At 38.9% G+C, this 26,179-nt stretch overlaps 2 protein-coding genes across 10 annotated transcripts in view; one reads left to right on the top strand and one right to left on the bottom strand.

Annotated features, from left to right (window-relative positions):
- The window catches only part of SDCCAG8 (SHH signaling and ciliogenesis regulator SDCCAG8), a 104,559-nt gene extending 83,690 nt beyond the window's left edge, over positions 1–20,869 (bottom strand). For both annotated transcript variants that reach the window (XR_008483223.1, XM_054280514.1), the window contains exons 1-10: positions 20,803–20,869; positions 14,501–14,662; positions 14,311–14,393; positions 10,774–10,887; positions 10,257–10,382; positions 9,747–9,887; positions 8,326–8,390; positions 6,326–6,514; positions 3,723–3,861; positions 996–1,148 (exon numbers count right to left, since the gene is read on the bottom strand). Coding sequence is in view for 1 of the 2 variants with exons in the window: in XM_054280514.1 (XP_054136489.1) it covers positions 996–1,148; positions 3,723–3,861; positions 6,326–6,514; positions 8,326–8,390; positions 9,747–9,887; positions 10,257–10,382; positions 10,774–10,887; positions 14,311–14,393; positions 14,501–14,662; positions 20,803–20,869 (1,239 nt within the window). In the remaining variant the exon portion in view is untranslated. The remainder of the gene's footprint in view (positions 1–995; positions 1,149–3,722; positions 3,862–6,325; positions 6,515–8,325; positions 8,391–9,746; positions 9,888–10,256; positions 10,383–10,773; positions 10,888–14,310; positions 14,394–14,500; positions 14,663–20,802) is intronic.
- A 581-nt stretch (positions 20,870–21,450) lies between these two features.
- Positions 21,451–26,179, top strand: part of CEP170 (centrosomal protein 170) — a 95,928-nt gene continuing 91,199 nt past the window's right edge. For all 8 annotated transcript variants that reach the window (XM_054279161.1, XM_054279160.1, XM_054279164.1 and 5 more), the window contains exon 1: positions 21,451–21,629. The gene's annotated coding sequence lies outside the window, so the exon portion shown is untranslated. The remainder of the gene's footprint in view (positions 21,630–26,179) is intronic.

Raw genomic sequence — 26,179 nt, 5'->3', positions numbered from 1 at the left:
TCACTGTGCTTAATATCTGTTTTGGTATCTGGAATTGGAGTCAAAGAAGGTTTTTTTATACACACTTAAATGGTTTATTTTGCTCAGTTTGTGCTCTCCAAATTTTTAGAAATAATACATACAACTTATAAAAGAGTTCCAAAATATAAGAAAAGTGTTCAAGCAGGAGAGAAATTGACTGTCTTGTTTTCAAACCTCCCCCATAAATAGCTGAAGATGTTGCAGATCAAACAAGCATGAATACCACTAATTCATAAGTATTTGTCTCTCTACATTACTTCCCATTTTAATCATCTTAGAAGCCTCCTCTACCACAAGCTTACTGCTGTTAGCTTGAGCTTTCCTCTGTACACTCCATTGTGCAGAAAACCCTCATGTTTTATACTCAAATTACAGCAGCATCTAGAAGCCTAAAACAAGGTTATCAAGACTATCAGGATGGTCGTGGCATAAATGATGAGACAGATTCTGTCTCAGAGAGTTTATCAACATTAGTAAGAGTGAGAAAAGAGATTCCAACACATTTCTGCAGGTGGGAAAACTAAACATATGATAAGATCACTTTGAAATAATGATATGGTAACATTAATGTATATGTAAGATCAAAGTAGCAAAGAATCCTAAATTTGACATTTGCTAACTTCTGAATGCTTGCCATGGCAAACTAAATAATAATTTTTATTAAAAAAAACTAGGTACAAACCTTTCATCACATATTACCTAACCCTTTCTTACTCTGACACAGTGCATTAAAAATATTATGCAAACTAAAATAAAGTGCATAACACCAACAACTTAGTATGTATCTAGTGACATAGCACAAAACCCAGTTATTCAAACTCAAAACATCACTTATCTACCATTGCTTTAAAAAAAAATGGTAGAAGTGACTGAACTCTCACACCCAAAACTAAAAAGAAAAGACAAGTAAATGAAGTTTAAAGAGGATGATACACTCATTGTAATACACAAACAGGGAAAGAACCAACCCATACCATTGCTGCCAAGTCCTCCCTTTCCTTCTTCATTTCCCGCCGCAGTGCTTCTTTTTCATCAGCCCTCTTATTTAGCTGGGCAGCCAACTCCTTTTCAAGATAATTCTTCTGGCGTTCCATCTCACTTTTCAGTTGTTCACAGTGGATGAGAGCCTAAAAAACCCAATTTACTTAAATGAAAGAAACCTAAAATTGTTAAACAAACATGGTATTCATTTAATAACCTCAAAGAAACCAGTTTGCTATTAGAAATGTCTTTTTTATGATGCATTTTTAATGATGTTTATACATATCCTACTGTGTTAACATCTAGAATAGGACTAACAAAATGAAAACAGATGTATATGTTTGTAGGTTTGTATGTATGTTTAAGATGCCTTACTGTAACTGAGAAATTTAATTGCTTTTAGGAATAATGGCAAACATGGAAGCATTTTTCTGGGTGTATTTTCCAAATAAGTAGCTGTTCTTCTAAAATTATGATTACTCATCTTACATTTCAAATTTCAAAATTTGAAATTCCTGAATGCACATCACTAAAATCAGCCTCCAGTATTTGACTCTTTGCAAATACAGTGCTTACTGTCTAACTAAAGAACTGAAGGAAAAATTAATAAAATGTATGAATGTATGCTCTTCCACTTAAGTCTTCTCCTGAAGTGAGTTACTGAGTGCAGAATGCTGAGAAACCTGAAAGCAGTCAGTAAAGATACAAAAACAGACAAATAAGTTTCAGGTTTGTCAAAAATTTATTCTACTAAATACCTCATAAAGTACTGCTTAATTTCAGATGCTAAACCACAGAATTATAGATGGGTTTTCTATGAAAAAAGAAGAAATGTAAGTTGAAGAACTCTCAAAACACTGTCTTCACTATCTTCTAAAAATGCTGGGGGAAAAAAGAAGATGTTTATCTATTTATGCTGCTGTATCTCTGCCAAAGTGTAGAATTTGAGTGTTATGTCAGCTTAAATCAGAAATACACTACTCCGTTGCAAGTAAATCTAAGTATTCAAAGCACCCTGAAGGGAGCTTTGCTAGCCTACGAATGAACTAGATTTAATTTCAACATTCCACTAATATCCAGCATATTCTGTTTCAAAGAAGCTAGTGTATTCTCCCTTTAGGACTTCTAACTTATTACACTTTATTTTCAAATTATTTTTTTGAACTGCTTATTTTTCTTTCACTCAAAGCCAATTCCCTGTGTTTAGTTTTTTTGGCTTTGGACTGTTCATCGGGGGAGCAAGTTAAACTATGTTTTTTAGAGAATGCTCTAACAGCATCCTTCAGTTTTATGGCAATTCTGTGGGACCCTCTTCAGGTGAGAGAATCCCTCTGTTATGGCATTGAATCATTTTCTGTAGGAAAGAATCATCAACTTCAGCAAACAATTGCCTGCATAAAACTGCTGCAGCTTAGTAGGCATCCAAACCAATGCACTCTAGAAGAAAGCAGTTGCATTAGTTGCATTTCAAGAAGAAATGTGTATTTTGTTAGCTCCACTGTTCTGACTGCACAATGAGCAGTTCAAACAATTATTCTTTTATGATATTTGTGTCAAAAATATATTCCTGATTTTGCTTCAACTTAAACATAACATATTTCCTTCCTGCTCTATGCAATAAGCAAGAGGCCAAAAACTATAGAGACAACCAAAAGTCAAGAAGAAATGCTGGGACAACAGGCTGATGAAATTGCAATTATAGTATTTAAAAGCTTGATGTGTTAATTCTCACTTCTGTTGTGTGGAGTCTTCTAGGGGATTCCATGCTAGTTATCAAGAAAAACAGCACTTGAGAGTAGAATAGGACAGGGCAAAAAAAAAAGATGATTTGTACTTACCAAGAGGTATACACCAGTACTTGTAAAAAGGCAAAATTAATGTAGTATAAGTAATTTTTTTTTCCTGTTCTTTCATATTAAAACAGTTTTGGGACATGAAAAAAATACCAAACTACTATTCAGCCTTGAAGACAAACTGGCAGGACTTCACACAATCCTACAAGCACCCACTCTTCTCTTACAGCACTAGATAAGTAACACCAATTTTATGAATAGAACAATTACATCAATCTTGTTTGCATTCAATTACAAAAACCAAACCAAAGCAACCCTCTCTCAATTCCACAGTAATTCACTAATAGTACAGTAGATGTCACTAACTATCAAGGAAATAATTTAGGTGAATATAGGTTGATTGTGTACAGGGCTAACACAAGCATTAGATCAAAACTGGTTTTATCACTATTATTTTCATAACACCAGAAGCTTAGACAAGCTTAGCATTAGACAAGGCTTCTCATCTTCAAAGAGCTGTGATAGTCAGTCAGTTCTTGCACTGCTCTCATCTGAGGCAAAAAATAACTGTTTGCAAGCATTTTAACTATTTTTCCAGAGTAGGTCAGAAGGGTGATGTCAAAATTATCCTCTTACATATCATGAATATCTTTGAAAATTCTACAACTGAATTTATATCACCTAACTGTGAAAGTACATCAATTAAAAAACGCAGCACTCCTCATAGTAGTGATGAGAATTTAGGAACTTGAATACAGAATTCACATTACTGCTCAGAAACAGTCACATGGTGCAGTTGTTTTAAATCTACATTATAGTAAAATATGACAAAGGTCTTATGCAGGCATTCTCTCATTAGCATGAAAACTAATTAACATTTGCATTAGACTGGAACACTAAAAAACTCTAATTTCGTGATGGATTTACCTTTGTTTTTTCAAAATTGGCCTCTTCTGCCATTTGCACAGCATGTTCAACTTGCTTACAAGCATTAGATTCTCTTTGCTGCATCTCTTTTATGCTTTGTCTCACTGAAACAAGTGCATCCATCAAGTCATCTCTTTCTCTGCATATTAAAACAAAAACCAAGCCAGATATTTCTATTTCTTTTTGTATGAGAAAAAAACCCAAACAACAGCTATACCAAATATAAAATACATACAAATAAAAGACTTCAGCAAAGTGGTAAGCAAAGCAAGACTAAAACTCATGAATGAAAGACAGCATATTGCAAGCTTGGCAGATACTGAAAATATCATTTGCTTGACAACCAGTCCTTCATTTTAAAAGGATGGACCATTAGAGAAACTGCCAGTAAAGACAGCAGATCTCAAATCATTAATGTACAGAACCTGAGCACATTCTGTTGACATAACAAAATGGGGATCCATGCAAATAATAAAATAAAGGCAATATGGAATTACACTTTCATTAAATGTAAAAGTGGGAAAAATAATAAAAAGGAAGGGTTAGGTTCAACAATAATCTCAAAGTATATCAAATGACAATCTAAATCCATTTGCTGCAAACTGGAACTAAGTCAAACAATAGGACACCTGGATTCTACAACTCTGCACTAAGACACTGAAATCTGTACTAAATGGTCACGTAGAGTTGGTAAAACTGTAATACTTGACTTCACTTTTTCATTATTGTGATATGTTAAAAGCTTTTAAATTAAGTTTTATCTTCTGTCTGTGGTTTAGGTGCAGCTCAAGATTCTGTCTGAAAACTGTTGTGTTCTTAATGTTGTGTAAAATGGCAACATATTTTTTTGTATTTGCCAGAGACCTAGCAGTCATACTTTGAAATTTCATTTCATTTTTGAATTGGATAAAGTTCCTTTGAAAATTCCTTGTTTTTAACAAACTGCACAACACATACAGGTAGCTTTTAGATTTTTTTAAACCTCCAAATGAAATAATGGTTTAAGATAAATAAAGAGGTCAATTCAAATCTTTTATTTCAAGCTCACCATATATAAGAGAACAAGAATGTTCTGATTTACAGTTTGTTCCTATTTTCCAACACCTGTGACAAATAATTACTTTTGTTACAAAAGTAGATTTTGAAACATGACTTCTCAGCAATAGAGCTTTGCCAGAAAATTTTTGGACTTGCTAATAGAAAAAAATACATAAATCCTGGCAATAACAATCTAGTGCAGAGGGATAGTGCCCACTTGACCAAGTACATGTATGTTCTATGCCCCTTCAGTCTCCCTGCTTCTAACTGACCCACTATTCCATCTCAGGCTCATTTAATACTTCAGAAATTCCAAGAAGCTTCAGATATCTGACAATAAATAGATGGCTGTTTAACAAACTTTGAGAAAGTTGCAGTATCCTATCATTATTACTAGCAAGTAGAAAGGTAGAGTTTTTTTTAAAGATAAATTGACTGGCAGAATTCCTTAAGGAAAAGAATTTAATGTTGGGATCCCTGAATTACATACATCCACCCTATATAGCTTTTTTCTTTTTTTCTCCCTTCCCTTCCCTAGCTGTGATTTTAAAAAAACATTTAAATAAAAGTATACTTTTTTTAAAAATGGTGCAACAAATAATTTATTTTTGTCCAATGGAACTTCTTTTCCCTGTCTTATTGTAGTCAGGGAGGAACTGCTACAGGTGTTGGGGTAGGAAATGCATCCTACCCCAAGCACACAACCTATTGTTGATGTATCTAAAAAGTTCCTCAGAGGTAAAGAGAATAAAGTGGAGCCAGAAAATCTTCCAACTACATAATAATAATGAACTGTTGCAAGAAATAATCAGTCAAAATGCATGGACTTGCACAATATTTGTGCTGACAGAGTGAAGGACTTGTTTGTACAAAAAGTACAGGAAACAGACTGTAAATTGTCTCATTATCTGGTCAGCCCAAGGTACATAATTACATTATAAAAACTAAAATTCTTTCCCACTTGAAATAAATAGCAAAGCTATTGTGGATTTTTGAAGTTGGGACCTACATTCACTGATTTCAGCATTATTACTCCAGCTTGGAGTGTATTGTTCCAGAAATGCATCTCTCTCTACAAATGTAACCCAACACATTGAGACTTGAAAGGTTTAATGCAAGCAGCCATAGCCATGCTTCCTGTCACTGACATCTTTTCATAAAAATCCTTTCTTTAGGATTTTTCCTTCTGGGAAGCTGAGGCCCCAGAAAAAGAATGTAAACAATAGTTATCTGCTGCTGTGGAATGCAACAGGTGCAGCTGTGATTGGCCCATGTTGGATATTTACAATTAAGGGCCAATCAAAGACTGAGCTCTCTCTGGGACAGAATCAGAGAGAGCTCCTTTATTATTCATTCCTTTTCTATCCTTAGGTTAGCTAGCATTCTGAAAACTTTCTCTCTATTTCTTTTTAGCATAGTTATAATGTAATATATATATATATATCATAAAATAATAAATCAAGCCTTCAGAACATGAAGTCAACATTCTCGTCTCTCTCTTCACCCTGCAACCCTTGCAAGCCCTGTAACAGCTTCCAACACAAATCCACACCCCCAGTACCCACCTCGTCAGCCTCTCGATGGTCTGCACGTGGGCATTGCAGTGAGTCTGTGCGAGAATGGCCTCGTGCTGGGCACAGTTCAGGCACAGACCACCAACCTGGCCAGAATTCCTGGCTGCAAACAGGGACTTCTGGTGTTTCAGCCTTCCTTCCAAATCTTTGCATGTCTTCTGAGATTCTGAAAGGTCTTTTCTGGAAAGAAGAAATTTGTGAAATCAGATATTTCTACAAGTCATATTCATATAGAATATATAACTATAAATGTTACCAAGAAAGAACTGCAAGAATCCCTCTAATGAACAGTATTTTACACATTTTCAAGAGGCTAAGGAAGGCTTTAACAGAGAAGTAACAGTTGAACTGCCCAATCAAAATTTTTAATAGACAAAACAATACTGTGTTAATTTGTTTCTTCCCCCATATTATCAGAAAATATTGAAGTTAAACAGAAGTTTATTAGAGGAAAAAACCTGTAGGCTTACATTTTGTCTGAACAGAATATAATATTAATTATTAGGAAAAAAACCCAGCTGTATAAATATTTCAATACTCTAACAATTTCCTGTTGCTTTTATTAATAGTACCACTAACTTCATATTTATTCTGTACTCCCTAGACAAGAAATCAGCACATTCACTCAGATCCAGCAATATACACAACCTGAGGTCAAACACATGTGCAGAAAAACAGGCTAAGTTTTTTACTTGTCTCCAAAATTTTTACCAGGTGCTCAGAAGCATTTTCTCCAGAATTTCCAAGCATGTGTCAGGCTGGGGAGATCGCAAGCAATAGGAATGTTAACATCAGGAAGTTCCAGACAAACGCACACTGTGCACATATAGATCAATTTGACAAATTGTGCAATGAATCCAAAGCTTTGGGTTTGTTATGCAGGCCATCTGGGCAGCACACACTCAGGAAGTCTGACACATTCTGCTTGCATTGGATTTACTGTGCACATGATATATACACTGCGTGCATTCTTATTTCCATCTGGAAACTCTTCTGTGCACTTTTTCCAATTTTAGTACTTGGTCTATTGCATATAACCCACTATAATCTGAACAGAATTTGCTCTGCAAATATCCTTAGACAGTCATGGTGCAACAAACCTATTGCTGCAAAGTTTTGGACAGAAATCAGCAAGTCCTGTGTACACACATCCTTGAAGTTAAAAGGGAAGCAAGAATTATATCACTGAAAGTGATATAATTTCTCACTTCAATAAAATTTAGTTTTGCAGAGCCTCCTGTTTGCAAGATCATGCCTCTTAGGAGAAATCAGAGGCTGAATAATGTACTTAAGGAACTTCTGAGACAATCCCCAATGATTACTTTTGAGTAAATATAACACTTGAGGCCAAGGGGGGAAAAAAATTGGATCATAACAGCTGAAATTAAAGATCTTCCTTTACCTTCACTAAGACAACTGGCTTTGTATGTTGCTGGTTTCACCAAAGCATTCTTTTAACTTGTCTCCCTACCAATAACTCTTTTTACAGAGCAGTCTAGCATTTTTAAAAATATGAAACCACAATTTATTTAGAGAAAAACATGATAAAACAGTAGTAGAAAGTAGCTAGTTATGGAAGTTGTCACACAAATTAAAATTGCAACCTCTCTTTTTTCTTTGAGTGGTCTATCTTACATGACCTTTCTTAGGGGAAAGAAGGTAAAAAAGATAAGATGTTTTATATATATATATATATATGCATAAATATGTATATAAAAAGATATATATATGTATAAAAAAGATAAGATGTTGTGTATATATATGTATATATATATATGCTACTGTTTCTATAAAGAAGCAGTACATTCAATTTTGCTACATCGATATTTGAGAGAACTTAAAAGAAAACCAGTTTTTAGGGATACTATCAGAAGACACAACATTCAGACATTCAGGCATTCTCTTAGTTAAATTCAGATTAAGAGTGATTCATGCTGTTATGCAGTGACAATTTTTTAAGGATTATTTTAGGAAAAAAAAATTAACTTTACCTTAGAGACTGTATTTGATCATCAAGGATATTGACTTTTTCTTGATAAAGAAGTTTTAGATTCTCCTTTAGAAAAGATGGGAGAAGATATGTCTTGCTTTCTTCATAACAGTCTTTACAAATAAACCTAGACTTTACCCACATTCTTTTCCCCTGAGGACATAAACCTGTTGAAATACTAGTGGCAGAGAAACCTAAATATTTCACTTTTCTGGAAGTCTAAAAAGTGAACAACCCTCCCATTTTTTTAGTTTCTAAATAAGGTTTTTTGCCAGATCCTCATATGGTAAATTGTTTCAATTCCAACTGCATTCCTCAGTTCTCTACAATGATTCACAGAAACTGATAATCATGTCTCGAGTTTGCTCTTGCTTTCCCACAAGTCAGCAGATATTAATACATAATTATTAAGAACTTCAATTACACAGACTATTTATTTATAATGCAGTGAGTTACTCTTCATATACCTGGTGAAGAACTAGGTATATGAATCAACCACACCCATGTTAAATACAATGGTGATAACAAAACCAGATAAACACTACGAATTTAGCTCACTGTGGCACTTAGCACAAAGTTACAATCAACATGATTCTCCTGATTTAAATGTGGCAGATGAAGAAAAAAGCAATTACTGTAAAACACTGCTTCCAAACAACTGCAGGCATCAGTGATCACTGAGATCTTCAGCTACAATAGTATAAAAAACCCCAAAACAATATATTTATATGAAAAAACCATCAAATCCCATATAATTGAAGTACCATATAAATTCCACAGTACACAAATGCACATGAATAAAATATATCAAAATTTTTCAATTAGCCAAGTTTTTTCCCAAAAGATAGCAAAACTACCCCACTACTTCAGAGCAAAATGAAAATTAATATCCTCTGAAACTAAAAATACATGAAGAAACAACATCATCTCTAAATTACTAGGACTCCTCTGTATCTCTAAAATCACAAAGTGTGTAATTCATCTTAGGGAAAGCAGATTGCACAAAACTACTTTTGTACCTTACTCAGCCTGTACTGCTCCAGGAGCAGAACAACTCATTATGAAAAGAGCTTGTGTGGAGGGCTACATAAATTACACCAGCTAATTCCCACCTGCTTGGGTGCTGTGTTACACCTAAGATTCTCCCAAGTACAGTGAAATCATCATCTTTAAACAAGAATTATCTCTGGGAAGTCATCATCTGCAGATAAAACCTGCCATCTGTGTCTAACTGCACAATAATATTAATTAGGGTATAATGAGAAGATGAGGTTTAAGAGAATAAAATTTGGGCTCAGATTAAGGTTCAGTCAACTAAAACCTCTGTGTCTGTTAAAAGCCGATCATCAGAACTGGAACGACAGCAACAACAACCCTGAAGAGTTTTGCAAAGGTAGGAGTCTGAAGAAAGGTGATACCAACCAGTTCTACAGGCCATCTGGCTTTGTCTCCAGAAGCTGGTGCCACAAAAGCCTGATCTCTGTTTTGTGCCAGTGAGGAGGTGACAGGCTGGTGGGTGCTATAGCCTTTACCACCTACAGGCCAGGATTTCTGAGTATTTGCCTAAAATGAAAGTATTAATGCTTCAGTTATCATTATGCAGGCTGGTTTTATAAACATATTTCCTTACTTAAGTATTGAACATTATAATCTTCAGTAGAATATAAGAAACAGTAAACAATATTCATAGAATATAAGAACCAATAAACAATATTCATTATATTCTACTGAACAATCCTCAGAAACAATAAACAATTTAATTAGGTTAGCAACCTATGAAAATTATGTTACCCAAGGAAATCCATATTTACAAATTCTCATTAAATTTTGACTAAAATTCCATTTGCAGACAACCATTTGTATACCCTTCCATAAAAATAATCTGGCCAGATCCTTGAGGACTGATTAAAGCAACAAAAAATAAAAACTTACTGAGGCATCAAGATGAGTTTGTTCTCTCAACATGTATTCTGCAGTTAAGAATTTCAGCTTCTGATGGAGTTCCTCATTTTCAAGTAAAACTGCCTGTTCTTGATCTTTTACACCACACAACTCCTCCTATAGGATGAAGGAATTGCATTTAAAAGGTTCCTTAAGATGGCTATCAATATTGAAATGTATCTTGACACCAAGGGTCTAGATGAACATTTTCAAAAGTTTTAACTCTTTTAGAGAGACTAAGAATTTGCAAAAGAGAGATTTTGTATTTTTGCAGCTTAAATTGCTATAAATATTTTTAAAAATTGCTCATTTGTATTAGCAAAAATGTCTTTAAAGACCCCTAAATACCAGATACTAAGACACAGGGTAAGGAATCTACTGAACTGCATTTGGCTCAGTTTTGGTCATTATAGCAATCAATCTCAAATTTAAATGTAAGCTGCTTTTAATGCAGTTCTTCACATTTGGGGGACCAGGGTTTTAGTAGGTCAAATAAGTTATCTGATACCTTGTAAAACTTCACTTCTGCTTCCAAATGTTTAATGTACTGTGACTGATCAGAGATTACAGGAACAAGATCGAAAAGGGCTGGTAGGTCTGCAGGCACATCTTCTGGGGGCTTCTGAAGGAGGTAAAGAACAGCATGTGTTATGTTCTGATTTTCCATTATTGCAGTAAGACCTTGCTTGCACACAGAATACAACCTACAGTTTTCTGGTAAGGCTTCAAAATGCACCCAGAATGGTTAATGGAGTCTTCTCCATTAACACTAGTTCACACTTCTGAAGGAAAACAAGTATCTTTATGAATATTCCCATTTTTGAACCTCACACAATCCTAGCACCTATGATTTTGGGTCACAAACATGCCTTTTTCTGCAAAAATATTCCATTATATATTTCCTAATTATAATTGAAGTCTAAAAGAGATCAAAGATTCAGAAACCTACATCCTTGTTTTTAAATATTACTTTTGAAATATTCACCATTAAAAAAAAAAAAACACAAAAAAATCCCAACCAAATCTGAACAAAAACCCCACAAAGCAAAATAAAAAAAAAGGAAACCAAGTTACGAATGGCTATTACATGTACTAGTTATCTTATCTACAGGTTCTGCCAACAATGCATTAAAATTCCTTGTCCAATCCTTCTAAAGGTATAATTCTTAAATTAGGATGAGGTGAAAGTTTCTAGCAACAAAAACCTTACAATCCAATTATACCAAATGTAAGTATTGCCTTATAAAGAGGGGGACACTCTTGAGATATCTGGAACCAGGATTGCAGAGACAAATGGAGGATACCCAGAACTATCTGAAAAAAACATCCCTTTAGAGAAGGAATTCCAAATTTGCCACATATTCCGCCTAGCTCAATAGACATAAGCTCCATGTTCTATTGACTCAGAATTCATCCTGATTTAAATTCTTAATCCTAACTATTTTATAAATTAAAAAAAAAAACAAGCCACGCTTGTTAAAGTATATATAATATAGCCTTGATAATATTTGTAAGTCATCTGTTTCTCTGGCTCCTATTCATCTATCCCTCTTCTCTGAAAATGTAATGAACACCTTGCAGCTGAGACTTCCAGCTGCCTCCCTGACAAGGTTACACCACAGCAATGTTAGAAAAATGTGGAGAAACTCCATTTCTATTCAGATTATTTTTCACTGAAAAACAGTTCTAATGTATAAATTGAGAAACATCACTGTAATGTAAACAATAGTGCTAAGGAATTTTTCACTAAAAAGAAAATAACAGGTAGTATATTTTCTCAACACAAAAAGATCTCTGTGACTTTTTTTTTTTACCTTTTTAACAACATAATTGTTATAAACTAATTGTAAATTGATTTGGAATTTTTTAATTAATGTTCTCACAATAACATGTAAGATGGTGAAAGAACAGCGGTCAGAAGAGGCGTGATTTTAAATCTGGCCAACTATTAAAATCAGAACTGAAAGACACATCTGATCAGTATGAATTACTAAACAATTATGCCTGAGTCTTGGAAATGCTGTTCACACTCAAATACTTAATACCAAAAAGGATTTTTAAAATATAAATGCTTAGCAGCTCTGGAAGCCAGCATTCAGCATGGTGACAAAGAGTTTTGCCAACATCACAAATAATTTAGCCCACCTTGTACTTTTCCAGAATGTCTCAAATCTCAAGCATCTAAACCACAGAATTACAGAAACTCTGCCATCCTATAAACTGGCAGGAGACAAGAGGAATCCATCACATCTCCAGCTATAAGAACAGTGTCAGGAACAGAGGCTGGGTACAGCTAGGTTAGCCAAAACCCAACTTGCAGAGCTGCAGTTGTTATATGAAGCAATCTTGCTGGGCCTTGACCTCAGGTGATAAAGTGTAGGGCAAAAGGAAAACTTCTGCACAACCATCTGGGTGTAATCAAAGAAAGGATTTAATAATTTGGTGTCTATTGCAACTTTAATCTATGGGAAAGAAAAGGGAATTTAGTTGCAACAATTTTATTTATATGTATGAATTGTGGTAAAGGTTACTAAAGTTTTTGTGAAATGTTGTATTTAGCTGTAGATCCTGCAGTCATTTCCTATTCAGCAGTCATCAGGTATTTCAGCATCACTCAAAGCAAAAGGTTAAGGTTACTCATAATCTAAGTTTGCTTTCCTTGGCCTTTGGAAAATTGGATTCTTCTTATACAAGAAGCATTTCTGCTGTGTCCAGTAAATCACTGGACAAGCTCATATTTTATGAGGGCTTGGGCTTATTTTTGGTGTGTGTGCACTTTTGCAGTTTAACATTTTTTTGAGCTTTACACATGGTCTGCCTTCAGAACACTTTCATATCCTCAAGCAGATGGAGGACAGCTTCAAAGGAGAGTAAAGGCACCACTTCACAGAATATCTCTCACTGGAAACTTCAAGAGGAAAAAATGGGGCAGTACTGTACCAATACAGTAAATTCCCATTTTTTTCTCTGTTTATTCCTTCATTCTTTGATCCTCTCCCTGAAAGCACTATCCCAAGTTTCTTAGATAAAAGTATTCCATTTTCTAAATTCTCCACTCTAGTAAAACTTCCCAATATGAACAGAAAACTTCACCAAAGATGGAATAAAAGATTCTTTCCCTCCTTTCCAAGGCTAAATACAAACTGATACCAATTCAGGTCATGCCAAAGCCATCCAATGATCCATCAATCCCTTGAGCTACAAAACACTAACTCTTTCCTATGCCATTATGAGGCAAAATGCCTGGCAGGACAACCATCCTAAACTCGTGGATCTTAGAACACTCAAAGTTAACTTTAAATAAAATTCCTTAACATCAGCACAGCAGAGCTACGCTCATTACACAGGCTGAAAGCAACACAGCAGGAATACAGCTTTTAGATTATTCTGCTGTTAACTTTGACAGCAAAGAGCTGCTTGCCTTGCTTAGTATAAGCCAAAAATATTCAGTGTAGGGCATCAAAAGATAAAACTGCAGCAGTGCCTTTGAATTATTTTTCTGTGGAGATCCTAGCAACTCTCAGCTGCTCTGTAACTGAACAGTGCATCACACGTACTGTGGTGCAGTTCTGCTTCAATGAAGCAGCATCTGAGAAGCCCTTGTAAGGGGCTCCTTGTAAGGGAGTAAACAAACTTTGACAGAGACCACTGTATTTTGGCAGAGAACTACAAAACCTGTTTTTGCATGAACATCTCTAACTCTTTCAAGGTTAAGCATAGTTAAAGCATAAGAAGGACACTGAGAATCCTTAAGGTTAGTCAAAGGAAAAAAGAGCCTGTTTTTTCAGAAATTTTTCTTTGTTGTCTATCCCAAGTGTTTTCAGAACAAGAAGGATGGATGACCACACTACATGGTCAACAAAAAGAGGAGAAAAGTATAAACCCTCTATTATAGATTCCTTTTTCTTCCATTATGGTCATAGCCTCAGGAGGCTCCCATATTTAAGACTGTTAAAATGATTCAATGATTCCTTTTTTCTCTTTATACTATAAAATCAACATGCATGACATTTATTCAAACACAAATGAAACCAGAAAAACATACATGGAATGAATTTTTCCTTCTTGAGGGAGACTCTTCGCTTTCCATTCTTTCTTGGTGTTGCAACAAAATTTTAAGTTGGTTAACTAGGAAGAGATAAAAACCATTATCATCAATAAATAGTTACTTTTTTCATTGAAATTAGTATAATTTCTAACAATGTTTTAGCCATTTGCTTTCAGAGCAATCTTACCTGCATGACTGTGCTGCAGTTCCTGACTGGCTGCAGTCCCACAGTCATCACTGACCCTGTCTGCGTTGTCACTGTCCTCATCCACTGAGGACTGGTCAAATCCAGTGCCATCACCTTTTGCCAAGGCATGTTTTAGTTGAGAGATGCTTTCACTGGCACGCTCTAAAAAAACCCCAACCACATCATTAGCCACAAGAAGCAACATAAAAGAAAGGATTTACTGGCTATTATTTTAAATGGGAAAAAACATGAGAGAACTACAAGCATTCAGCATGTGTCTGGCTTGACTACTTGACCGAAACTCAGCCACTGGAAGCAATTATCTAATGCAAACAGCCAAAAAACCTATGTAAATACTAATTTTCCAGAGAAGAGCTAAACATAGCATCTTAGCCCCTCAATACATTAGGACTCTGCAGCAGCACAAGTAATAATATACTTGACTCTAAAATATTTCCCAGCATATGCACCTTCCATACTTTTCAATAAACCTAAAGCTCATGCTATATTTTCTACAATATGCAGGATTGGAAACCAAGAAAAAATGTTTTTGCATTTTAGTGATGCCACCACACATTATTACAAAGCAACATATCACACAATGAAACAAATACCTGAGTAAATAAAGTAATAACTCAGAAAACCAAGCCACCATAAAATAGTTAAATAAAGACCAATCACTTCTGAACAGCGTGAAAAATAAATAACACCACACACTATTCTAGAAAAAACACCCAAAAAACACAACAGAAAACCTCTATCCACATAAATATAAATATTTTCAAGAACTGACTTACTGACAGATGACACACTAAAGGTCTTATCTAATGTTCAATATATTTTTTCTTTGTATTCTTTTCTAATTTTTTTCTTGGATTCAGCTGACTTCATGAAAATCATAAGCATATTTTAAACAGTCAAAATGTAGTAAAACAAACCTAAATACCATTTACAAGGCAATGACTCAGAAAAGAAGGGTTTAGGTCAAATATTTCACTTTTGGCATACTTAAGCTCTTCTTCCTTTCTTGAGCATTCCAGGATGCTATGAGGGTGGAAGAGCTAATTGAGAAATGGCAGAAGTATCTCACTGATGCAATGGCTTAGATATTTAGCAAACTATGTTGCAATTATTTTTTGTCAAGAAGTGTTCAATGTCATTTAAGTTGTCATGTGGTGTGTCATCTGAGAGCATTAAAGTTCCTTCATTTCCCCATTCCCTGCAGATGTCTGCCAGAGAACCCCAGAGTACCAGTATTTGCTCTCTAGCCAAGGGACAAACAACAGAACAAACCAAACCAGAACCAACCAAGCCCATATATACTGGTTTTCCCAGAACTTCTCTCTCTTTGTAGTATTACAGCTTCTGAACGCCAAGCTACTACTTCATCCACAAAGATAACAGAGATCTTCTTACACCCTGTCCTCTTTCCCCATAAACATACAGGCCAGTAGTAGTGAACCACAATAAAACCATTATCAATGGCACACTGATGCCAATTTTTTTTTTTGACACCACTTTCCTGCCTCTGAAATAATGTCACCATATTCTGGAAAGCGTCATCAAGTATTTTCTTAAATTTCTCAAAATCTTGCCTATTTCCAAATTACTAATGTTGCTGTCATAGGCATAACACTCTCCACTGGGGAATTGGGAATTAGGAGGTCCCAGTGGTGTGGCTTTACATTCACCCCATACAAGAGGATCCAACACTTAGTTCAGTAAGTAAGAGTAGTAAGAGTTGAACTGGATGCCTAAAAGGGAATAAATACATTACAGTATTTTTTATTTCCAAAGTAAGGAACATAATTTTGAGCGTTAGGATAAAAGACAGTATATCAAGGAGTGGAAAGACTATATTTGTTATTTCTTACAAAGCAAAAATATTCTTTTTAAATAGTAAAGTAATTTTAAAAAACCACTGTGGATGCAAACTACAGGACAACAAAGAAAATGATTTTTTTTAAATGAATTAAGAAGCAATTAATTTTTAAGTCTCCACAATTCCATCTAACTGTTTCAGTTAAGCTACTCCTGTAATAGTATATTTTATAGAAACATGGCCTCAAGTGAAAACATACTTCAAAACCTGCTCACATGCAGCACTATGATTTGCATAACAAAATCAATCAGCACCTGTCTTTTCAATGTCTGAACAAGACTCTACAAATAAAATCCAAACATGTATTCCTGTACTATGCTAAAACATCATTGAAGTGCTATTTCTATTGGAACAGCTGATGATATAATTGAATTTGGACTCATGTGGATTGAAACTTCAAAAAAAAACCCCAACTTACTATTAAGCTCTTTGGTTTTCAGTGTTCAAAGGATCTGAGATGATTATGAAAAGTGACAAGTTAGCACCCAAATCTGATGGATCAAACTCAATACATTAAAAAAAAAAAAAAAAAATCAGTGTAACACTGATTTTTAACACTGAAGTCAAAACAGGAAAAAAATCCAGAAGGCATTGAGTCAGTTTAGCATTGCCTAAACAAGAGATGTTTTCTCAAGCACTAACTGCATAGAGCTCTTTTTTTAAAGAGTACTCCTTTAAATGAAAGCACCAAAGCTACCTCATTCATGGACTCAGAAATGCCATAGAAAATACTCTAGGAGCAAAAGAATCAATCATCCAAAACAACAGAATTACAACAGAATTGCCTGAAAGACATGGAAAATAAGTCCAGCTGGTAGAACCATTAAGCAGCATAAACTGAAGAAAACAAATGGCAGCTCTATGAAAAAGTTGTCACCCAAACCTAACAGTCTGGTTCTAAGAATGCCTACAAAAACATGAAGTTACTGGCTATAAATTCAACAAGTGGCATCACTTGCCATTATGGTTCCCAATCAGCAAACAGCCTTAGAAAATTAGAGAAGGAATTACACTGATTCTTTAGGTCTTTAAAAAACCCTGCAGAATTTTTGTGAAACAGTAACTGACAAAACAGACAATTAGACACACTAGCGAAAGCAGAAAGATTATAGCCATTTAAAGAAAACTTTCCTGTCCAAAATAAGATCAACATTTGCTTCCAGTGACAGCTAAAAAACTATAAATAATAAAAAACTTTTTGTGTTTAGCACATCTTGGAACACATCTTGGAACACATCTTGGAACTTTACTTCCCATTCTGACATCCAGCTCTTCTTCTTTCTTGGCTGCCAAACACAGGCATGTTACTGTGGAAGTAACATAGTATATGGCAGTTTTGAGACTAAAAGTATCCTGTCTATCACTACCTGTGCTGCTAGGATTTTACACGCAGCAATGAGCAATACCAGGCTGTTCATTAGTCAGGCCTCAAAAGATCCCAAGATGTGTGAAAGGCTCAGCTGCTCCAAAATAATAAATCCTTCTGATTTGGTTTCTTGGTCTCTTTTTTTTATGAGAAATAGGTAATTTTCAGCATAATTTTTACCAGGTTATCATCTTTAAAAGCACAGCTGCAGCAGTCATTGTCACAAGTTCCTACACCAGCCCTTTCTGCAGAGCATTAAGTATTTGACTAAGTTCTAGAAACCCTCACATGTGAAAACCTCATTGCCAAGTTCCTTGTGGCAGATTCCCCACCTTTAAAAAAACATTTTATATTCAGAAGAATACCTAGAAACATCTGCCAAATAAAAATAAAAGGCCTAAGCAAAAAAAAAAAAAAAAAGAATGTAATTCTAAGCTGCTTCAGTGTGACAGCTAACTTGTAGTGATGGAAACTGGGCCATATACTCACTTTTCCTAAGATGGCTTTGACTTCCCATCTCTCCTGTTTTATTTTTGGAACCACATAAAACAGCCGTAAAATGAAACTTTATTCAGAAAAATCTTATCTTGTCATCTGTTTCTCTTAGGGTTTCATCTCCATTCTCTGAAATTATGTAGGACACTGCACTCAGCAATGCAGTGGAATACAGAATGTATTTTCCACAATACCCTAAGATAGACTTGAGGTAGACAAGTGTATCAGGCTCAGTAACAATCCTAAAAAGGATTGTTTGCCCCTCTTTTGCTCCTGCTCTTTCACTGTCTCAGGTCCAACAGTGAGCCAGTGCTCTTTACTGAAGAGGCAGAAAACTCAACATAAAGATATGAGCTGATAGTTCTCTGTTCAAGAAACCAGAAATATGCTCAAAACAAAGAACTGGACTCTAAATAGTCTTCTCAACTTACTGCTGTTAGGATAACAAGGGAAAGTCACAGGAAGACATCACACTCTGCTCTTGGCAGTGGTGCAGTAGAAGGCCCATTGGACATTCACATTATGCCTGTCAATTTTCAGTTATTAATATGAATACAGCAGCTTGCCACTTATTCTCATTTACAAAGTACTTCTACTCCCTTGAGAACTTCTTATTAGAAATATTATCTCCTAAAGTTTTTAAGGTACATTTGAAATTGTCTCAATTATATGAAAGTTTACACAGTAACCAAATAATCCCAACTGTACAAATACCACCCTCTTAACTTAGTACAATACATAGCATTAAAGACTTTCATTATACAAGGTCAGGAAAAGCTACATTATAGAACCTCTGTTATTTATCAAAGCCTCTCTGTTGAGCTCTAAGACCACTTAGGTCTTAATCAGGTTTTTTTGGTCCAGATTTCTGCCCTCTGGCCACCAGACTCAGTTTACGGAACACTCAGGCTCCCTGTCTGCTGAGGCATTTCATTTTGCAACAAAGGACACTGCACTGAAATAACCAGTTGGTCTTTGAGAACTTCAGCACCTTTCCATCAAACTGAGTATGGCTGTAAAGTGATTCTTCTGGTGTCCAGCATGGGTGGTGAAAACCTGTTGCCATGAGCTCAGCCTGCATCCAGATAATGTCAAGCATTACAGGCAGGTTAAGAATGCTGTATTTCAAAAACATTAAATATTAACATTAATCATGCTTATGTGGCCCAAAGCATGCCACATAAAATTGCAGAACCCAGATGACAGGGTCATCCCAATGGGGAGAAAAATCTCAAGCTGTATAATAATACAAGAGAAATAGGTAAAGCATTAAGTTTGACAACTTTGATGACCTATTTATCCTACAGTAAATTCCTAACACTGGTAGTAATGATGTGGGAAATGCTTTACAGCTCAAGGGAGTTAAAAATTGTACATCACTGAGAAAAAAAAAGAGGTTCTTTGAGAAACACAATTAAATTTAGGTTATATTGCCCCCGTATTGGGGTTGTTTGTGCATCATCATATTTATTTCTTCATGAGAGGCGCCCCCAGATATATGAAATCAAAACCACCTTGGCATCGTATGAAAAGAAAATTATTGTTTCCAAGAATGTAACGGGGAAAGGCTCACCAGAAATTCAGGTTATGAAATTATTTAACAAATATAACAGATCCAGTGTAAGAGGATCCAGTCAGAAAAAGATAAAATGAAAATAAGTTGTATGAAGGGATACATGCATCCAATGCATCCATTAGATATGGTCAGCTCTAACAGTCTCACACACAGTTAAACAGCCCTGATATTTGTCAGCCTAACTGTTCTGCAATGACTGTTACCTGCAAGTGTCAGGTAGCATTACCATACCCATTTCATCTACAGGAAAAGTAAACAGAAATCATTCCTCAAAGTTCTATCTTGGAACAAAAGAAATCTATCGCTAATGTAACGAACTGACGCTGCTTCGAAAAGGAAGTAAAAAAATATTTGCTGAGAATCGAGTATCAAGTAGCTATTTGAAAATGTTTCCATGTTTTATCCTTGTTTCTTTCTTCTTTTGGCAACGTTGTTTCCTATGGCACAGGAAACATGCCAACAGGCCATGTGGGGGTGCTGTGCTCGGAACACAACTTCTCGCACCAGCAGGTTCGCATACCCACAAACTATCCGCTGGCTTTCTTCAGAATTCGGACATTTACCTTGCCCAGCCAGTGACAGCCTGAAGGCAGGCAAGCCCAGGTGTCACGGTGACAGGTTCAGGAGCTCTCTGTCGGACTATACACCGCGCTTCTTGGACAAAGCGGCACGTATGAAACCACTCGCTGACACGGGAAACAACCACGCGCATCAGAATCCATTTGTACCCTCATCTTTACGACGACTAGAATCCGATGGCCAAACCCCTCATACGAACAGAACCGTCCCCGGAGCGGTCCTGCCCGAGCCGCGTTACGGTCAGACGCGAGCGTGTCACGGCAAGAACGGCGCCCGCCATCGGCTGTGGGGACAGCCCGGCACAACTTCCCTGCTGCGCGCCCGTCCCAGCCCGGCCGGGGCGCTCCGCGGGACGGGGGCAGCCCCACACCCGGGCGCCCTCACCCCGCGCCCGTGCCGCTCACCTCGGAGGCGCCTCTGGTACCGCTCCAGGGACTCCTCCAGGGCGCGCTCCCCGCGGGGCTCCCGCATCGGGACGCCGCTGGCCGCCGGGGAGCAGCCGGCGCTGTGCGCCGGCACCGGGGGCTCCCCGCGGCGAGGCTGGGGGACGGTAGTTCCGCCCGTTCTACCTTCCCGCGTTGGGCTCTCGGAGGAGCCACCTGCGGGGATCTCTCCGGCTCCTGGTGGCCGACCGTTGCCGTCGGCCGCCGCAGCTGAGACTAGCCACGCCAGGAATCCGTCGCGCTTCCCGACGGCGGGAATGCCGCCGCCGGGACTACAAGTCCCGGCGTGCACCGCGCCGCCGGAGACAGAGTCCCCGCCCACCGCCCACCCTCGGCAACCGGGAAAGGGTGGTCGCCACAACCCGTCTCCCCTTTGTTGTGGATCGCGGCCGCAGTCGCGCCTGCGCACAGCACAGCCCATCCGCCTACGCCCTCGGGCCTGCGGCGGGCTCAGCGCCGGTCCCGCCACGGCCGGGGCGGATCGGAGCGGGAAGCACCGTTTACCTCCCGCCATCGCCTGCGCGGGGAGCGCCCGCAGCCCGGGGAGCGCTATTGTCTGCGGGCGGCGCAGGCGCACGCGGCCCCGCCGCCGCCGGGCTCCGGCGCGTGCGCAGTGCGGCGCGGTGCCGCGGTGCCGTTAGCCGCCGCTATGTGCAGGGAATAACGCCGGGGCCGTTGCCAGAGGGACACCGAGCGCTCCGCCCTCGCTCCCGCATCCCGCGGGATGCCGGCCCGCTGAGCACCCGCTAGCGACGGCCCCTCCCCGGCGCGCGAACCTCCTCGGAGGGGTGAGTGAGGATGATGCTGCTGCCGCCGCCGCCCTGGGCTGCGGGTCGGGCGGGAGCCGTGGCGGGGAGAGGGGCCGCGGTCCGCCCGGTGCCTATTGTGTCCGGAGGTGCCCGCCCGCCGGGAGCCGGGCGGGCTGCGGCCGGCGGAGGGGGAGGCAGGACGGTGTGGGTACAGCCCGCTCCCCCTCCCCCGTCCCCGCCGGGCCGGGAGCTGACTCCGCGCCCCCGCGTCCCTTTCCCCTCGCCAGCGCCGGGCGATCGCCGGTGCCGGGGGGCATCGCCTCAGGCGGGACGCGGACGGCATCCCGCATCCGGCATTCGGTGCTGCCGGATCCCGCTGCCCGCGTCTCCCTGCCCCTTCGCGCCCGCGGGGCGCCCCCGGCACACCCACCCCCGGGGCTGCGCAGCCTCCCCTCCCGCGGGCGGATTTCCGCGGTTCCTGCGGAGACGTTTCCAGAGGTTTAATTTTTTTTTGGGTGACCTTCTTTCACTGCCTGCCCCGGGGCTGGAGGCAGCGTGTTTCTCCGGATTTAAAAATCAGTGACGCCCTTCGTCTGGGATGCGGCGTTTCCCCCCATCTCCTTAAAATAATGTCTTCTGTGAAAGGGTGATGGAGAAAATCTGCGGGTTTCGCCTTTTCTCGTATTGCGTATTTCCAGCCGACGAGTCAGGTCCCCTGCTTCCGAAAATATCCTCCCGAAGGCGTGAGCTTTTCCTTTTTTCCAGGCGCTTCCCGGGAAAAACACGCAATCAGGGTTTTTGTCCCCGGCGGCGAGGAGCAGCCGGGCCCACTTTGTGCGCCCGCCGTGGGGACGAACGGGTTACTGCGCTAACAAAAACCCGATGGCGATGTTCGAGCAGAAAGCGGCGTCGCGGCGGAGGAAGCGGGCGGGAGGGGCGGAGCGGGGCGGGGGCGCGCCCCGGGGCAGCGGGGAAGGGAGCCGGGAGCCGGGCGCCGGGCGGGCACGGCGAGCGCTGCCTGCCAGCCAGCCCCGCCGGCCGCCCTGTGCCGAGCGCCTTTCCAGCACAAGCCGACAATTAGCCCATCAGTGCTCGCGGCGTGATGGAAAAAAAAAAAAGAGATGTAGATGCTATGCTGATGAGTTGTGTGTACATAAGGATTGCGTTATTGTGACAGGAGATTAGATAGCATCCACTGATCTGCACTTGGAGGAAATTATTTTCTTCCCTGTGAAAGCAAAGGTACTCATAAAATATTTAAGTACTTTGAAAGAATAAAGCCTGTTCTAGCACTGCGATGATCATGTTTTCTCCTTTGGAATGCCATTCAGTGCTTTGTGACAGCGTTTCTGGCCCTGGGCTTGTGTCTGCAAAATGATATGTGGGATGGGACAGTTTTTGTAAACTGAACGGAGGAGACATGATTACATATGCTGTGATTTCCTATGATTAATTTCCTCTAGGAATTACTTTTTGTCCAGATGCTGAGAAGTCCGTCTTGCTAAACTCTGCTGATATGGAAGCTCCTCAACTTTCAATTTTATTTAACGATGAAAAAGTTAAACACAAACACTGCAAAGAATCTCGCTTAATTCTTTGATTAACACTTTTTAAAACACTTTTTCACCTTCATGTAAATGTTCTGTTCTTGTTGGCTTTTTTTTCCCCTTTGTCTGATAGAGGTTAGGAAGGCTGGCTGAATAGAGAGAGTAGTGCAGCTGGGGATACAAGGAATTTTGTCAAAATCTCAAGAATCTTGAAGTTATTTGGAATGGATCAGATTAAAATGCTTTCTTTAATTCTTTTGAAGCGAAACCTTCTAAGTTGTTACCAAACTTTGGCATGACAGAGCATTGTTTGGGGAGTGGTTTTGACATATGACTATTTCCCATATCTAATCTGACTTTTGAAAAAAACAATGGTTTATTTCTGTATTGAGTTTCATCTACTGTGATGGACTTGACAAGCAAAATTTCTTAAAAAGTCTGATGATAACATACAAGCCAGGAAAGCTCCAGCTTATGAAAATGGACTGGAAAAGTCTTATGTTCATTTGTAGGTGAGAGCTTGGAAACTTTGTTAAATACCTGGAATGAAACCCAAGGCATGAGAAGTTGCATAAATGGATTTTACAGTACCATTTCCAGTTCTTGGCATTGCAGGGAGAAGGTATTTAATGTATATTGATACCATAGTATCTCCTTGATTCAGGACAGTTTCCATGTTAGCACTGCTTTTCTTAGCTTTGCAGGCAGAATGGAACTGAGATACAACAGATTGTTTTTACTTTAGCTAGAAAGCAAAGAAAAGCTGTGAAATTCTGGTTTTCCTTTAGAAAATTCTGAACTGAGGCATCAGATATGGAATATAGGAGATATGGCAGGGTTTTCTACAAGTAAATTCTCTCTGCTTCTAGCACTTGTGAGATTGTAAAGGAACACAATGGCACTTCCCCCTGTTTGAAGAATATGCATAATGTAGTAAAAATGGATTGTGTTGTGACCAAGAGACTGCAGTTTGAGAAAAGGAAGTTGTTTGTGACTGAGGGATGGAGCTTCAAGTCTGCTGGCTGGGAGCTGGGCTTGGATGTGTGCATCTCCTCTAAAATGCACATTTTCAGTGTGCTGATGGAGCCTGTGGGAGCCTTCCATTGTCTGTAGGTTTGTAATGCTCTCACCAAAGGCCTGCGTGTCTTCCGTTCTAGTATTGATCCGTGTGTGTATCCATGCATTTTCGAGGGACTGCTCTACTGAGAGCAGCTTCCTTCAGTGCTCAGTGCTGATGTTTCCCTGGATCACAGTCCAGCTAGGGCATTCAATGGGGCAGGTGTCATGGGGAAAAGTAGTGTGTGATGAGGTGACTTCAACTGCAACAGAATGCATGCAAATAAGGGTGGGAAGAGAGTTGTTTAAATAACTTCATGTATGTCTGTTGAACAGTTAGACATTCAAAAAAATACAAAAATAAATTGCAAATGCCTAGTTCTGTTCTGTGGTTCAGTTTCTCTGACCATACCACCAAAAAGCTGGGAGGCTGTTTTTGTTCTACAGGTGCATTTGTGGGTAGAGTGATCTTTTTAGTTAAATTTGTGTTTGACCTTCAAAAAACCCTTATATTTTAAATTGATATGTATATAATTTTTTTTCATATGTCAAAACCAACTTGTCCTAGAGGTTTCAAATAAAAGCCACAATCGTATTTTAGTAGATTTGCTGATGTAATTAGATTTCAGGTGGGGAGACCTGTGTTTGGTAATGTATTCAGTGCTGCATCACTGAAATTGAGGTGTGTTCTGCTGGCTCTTAGATTGTGGGGGAGAAATAAGGGAGTGGGGTGGATATTAAAGAGGCTGACTAGTTGTTCTCCTGTCTTAATGGCTCTGTGTGGAGTATTCCCAGTCACTCCCTTCTCTTTGGGTTTGGTACAGCATGGCTGCACTGCTTTGTTGCAGTGACTCTGGTGGTTTGCAAAGTACATGAGAAGTTAATTCACTCCACTAACCCAGGAGAACACTATTTCTTTTCTTTTTGTTTTGCTCTTTTTTTTTCTCCTTCCTCCCTTGGATTAGCAAATTGAATTATCTTATTGTGTGGTCAGCTGAGTGCCAGAGCAAGTACACAGAACGGGGTCAGCAGTGTCAAGCCAGGGAGAGGGGAATACTCATTTTTCCAGTAGCAAAGATAGATTTAATCTGCTTTACTGTCCTGTATGGCTGTCCCCTGCACCACTAAAGGCTGCTGTGGTCAGACAGGAGGTGGGTTATGTATTAACCCAAGAAAACAAAAAATTAAGATACTGGGTTTGTTCTGATAGTCTTTATTTGAGGTCCTTGATATGTAAAATGTCCACAGCCACAGACTAAACATTCAGAACCTATCTCTGGAAGAAAAAAAAATTTCTCTGGAAAGTAAATGTAAAAAAAGGAAGGACGAGTAGTTCTGTTAAGCATTGTGGCCTTTGTACTAGGATAAGCAGGATTTTTGGTCCAGGCTAATGTTGGTATCTTCTCCTTTATGGAATTTAGGGATGTAAATTTTCAAGTATTTTCATAGTTTTGTCTCTCCTAGTTACTAGTTTTGAAGTATGTGGGTTTTGTGAATTGTAGGATGGTTCTAGTAGGAAGTGGTTTTGAGAAAGAGTAAGTCTTTAAATTCAGAGATTAAAATTCAGAGAGTAAGTTTTAAAAACAGAGATTAAAACATAGTTTTTATTTTTATTCCTTGAATAGAATGTGATAAATTTTTCACATGTGAGCCCAGCAAAGCCCAGCTTTGTTTCTCCTTCTCTTTTTCTCCTCTGATAAACTGTTAGTGAAAAAATAGACTTTTCCTTAGCTAGGTGCTTTTCAGAGCTTTGGCATCACCCACTGGTGGGTCTAGTTGGCTGACTCAGGTCCAACAACTGCAGCTCTCTTCCTGTCTTGCTCCTTTGGTTGGTTTTGCTCCTTTTATTGCAAGGTTTGGTGTTCTTGTAATAGACTCCTGTGTTTACTTGTTTCCATTCTCTTGAACTGAAATGTTTTATGTTCTGATCTAGTCAGTGAAACTTAAGAGGGTATTGTCCTTGACGAATAGCTGAGTCTTCTGAAG

The sequence above is a fragment of the Melozone crissalis genome, unplaced genomic scaffold (genome assembly GCF_028551555.1).
Source record: "Melozone crissalis strain CALT ecotype California unplaced genomic scaffold, PUWL_Pcris_2 ptg000027l_1, whole genome shotgun sequence".
NCBI lineage: Eukaryota > Metazoa > Chordata > Aves > Passeriformes > Passerellidae > Melozone > Melozone crissalis.
This window is presented reverse-complemented; position numbering and strand designations above follow the sequence as displayed.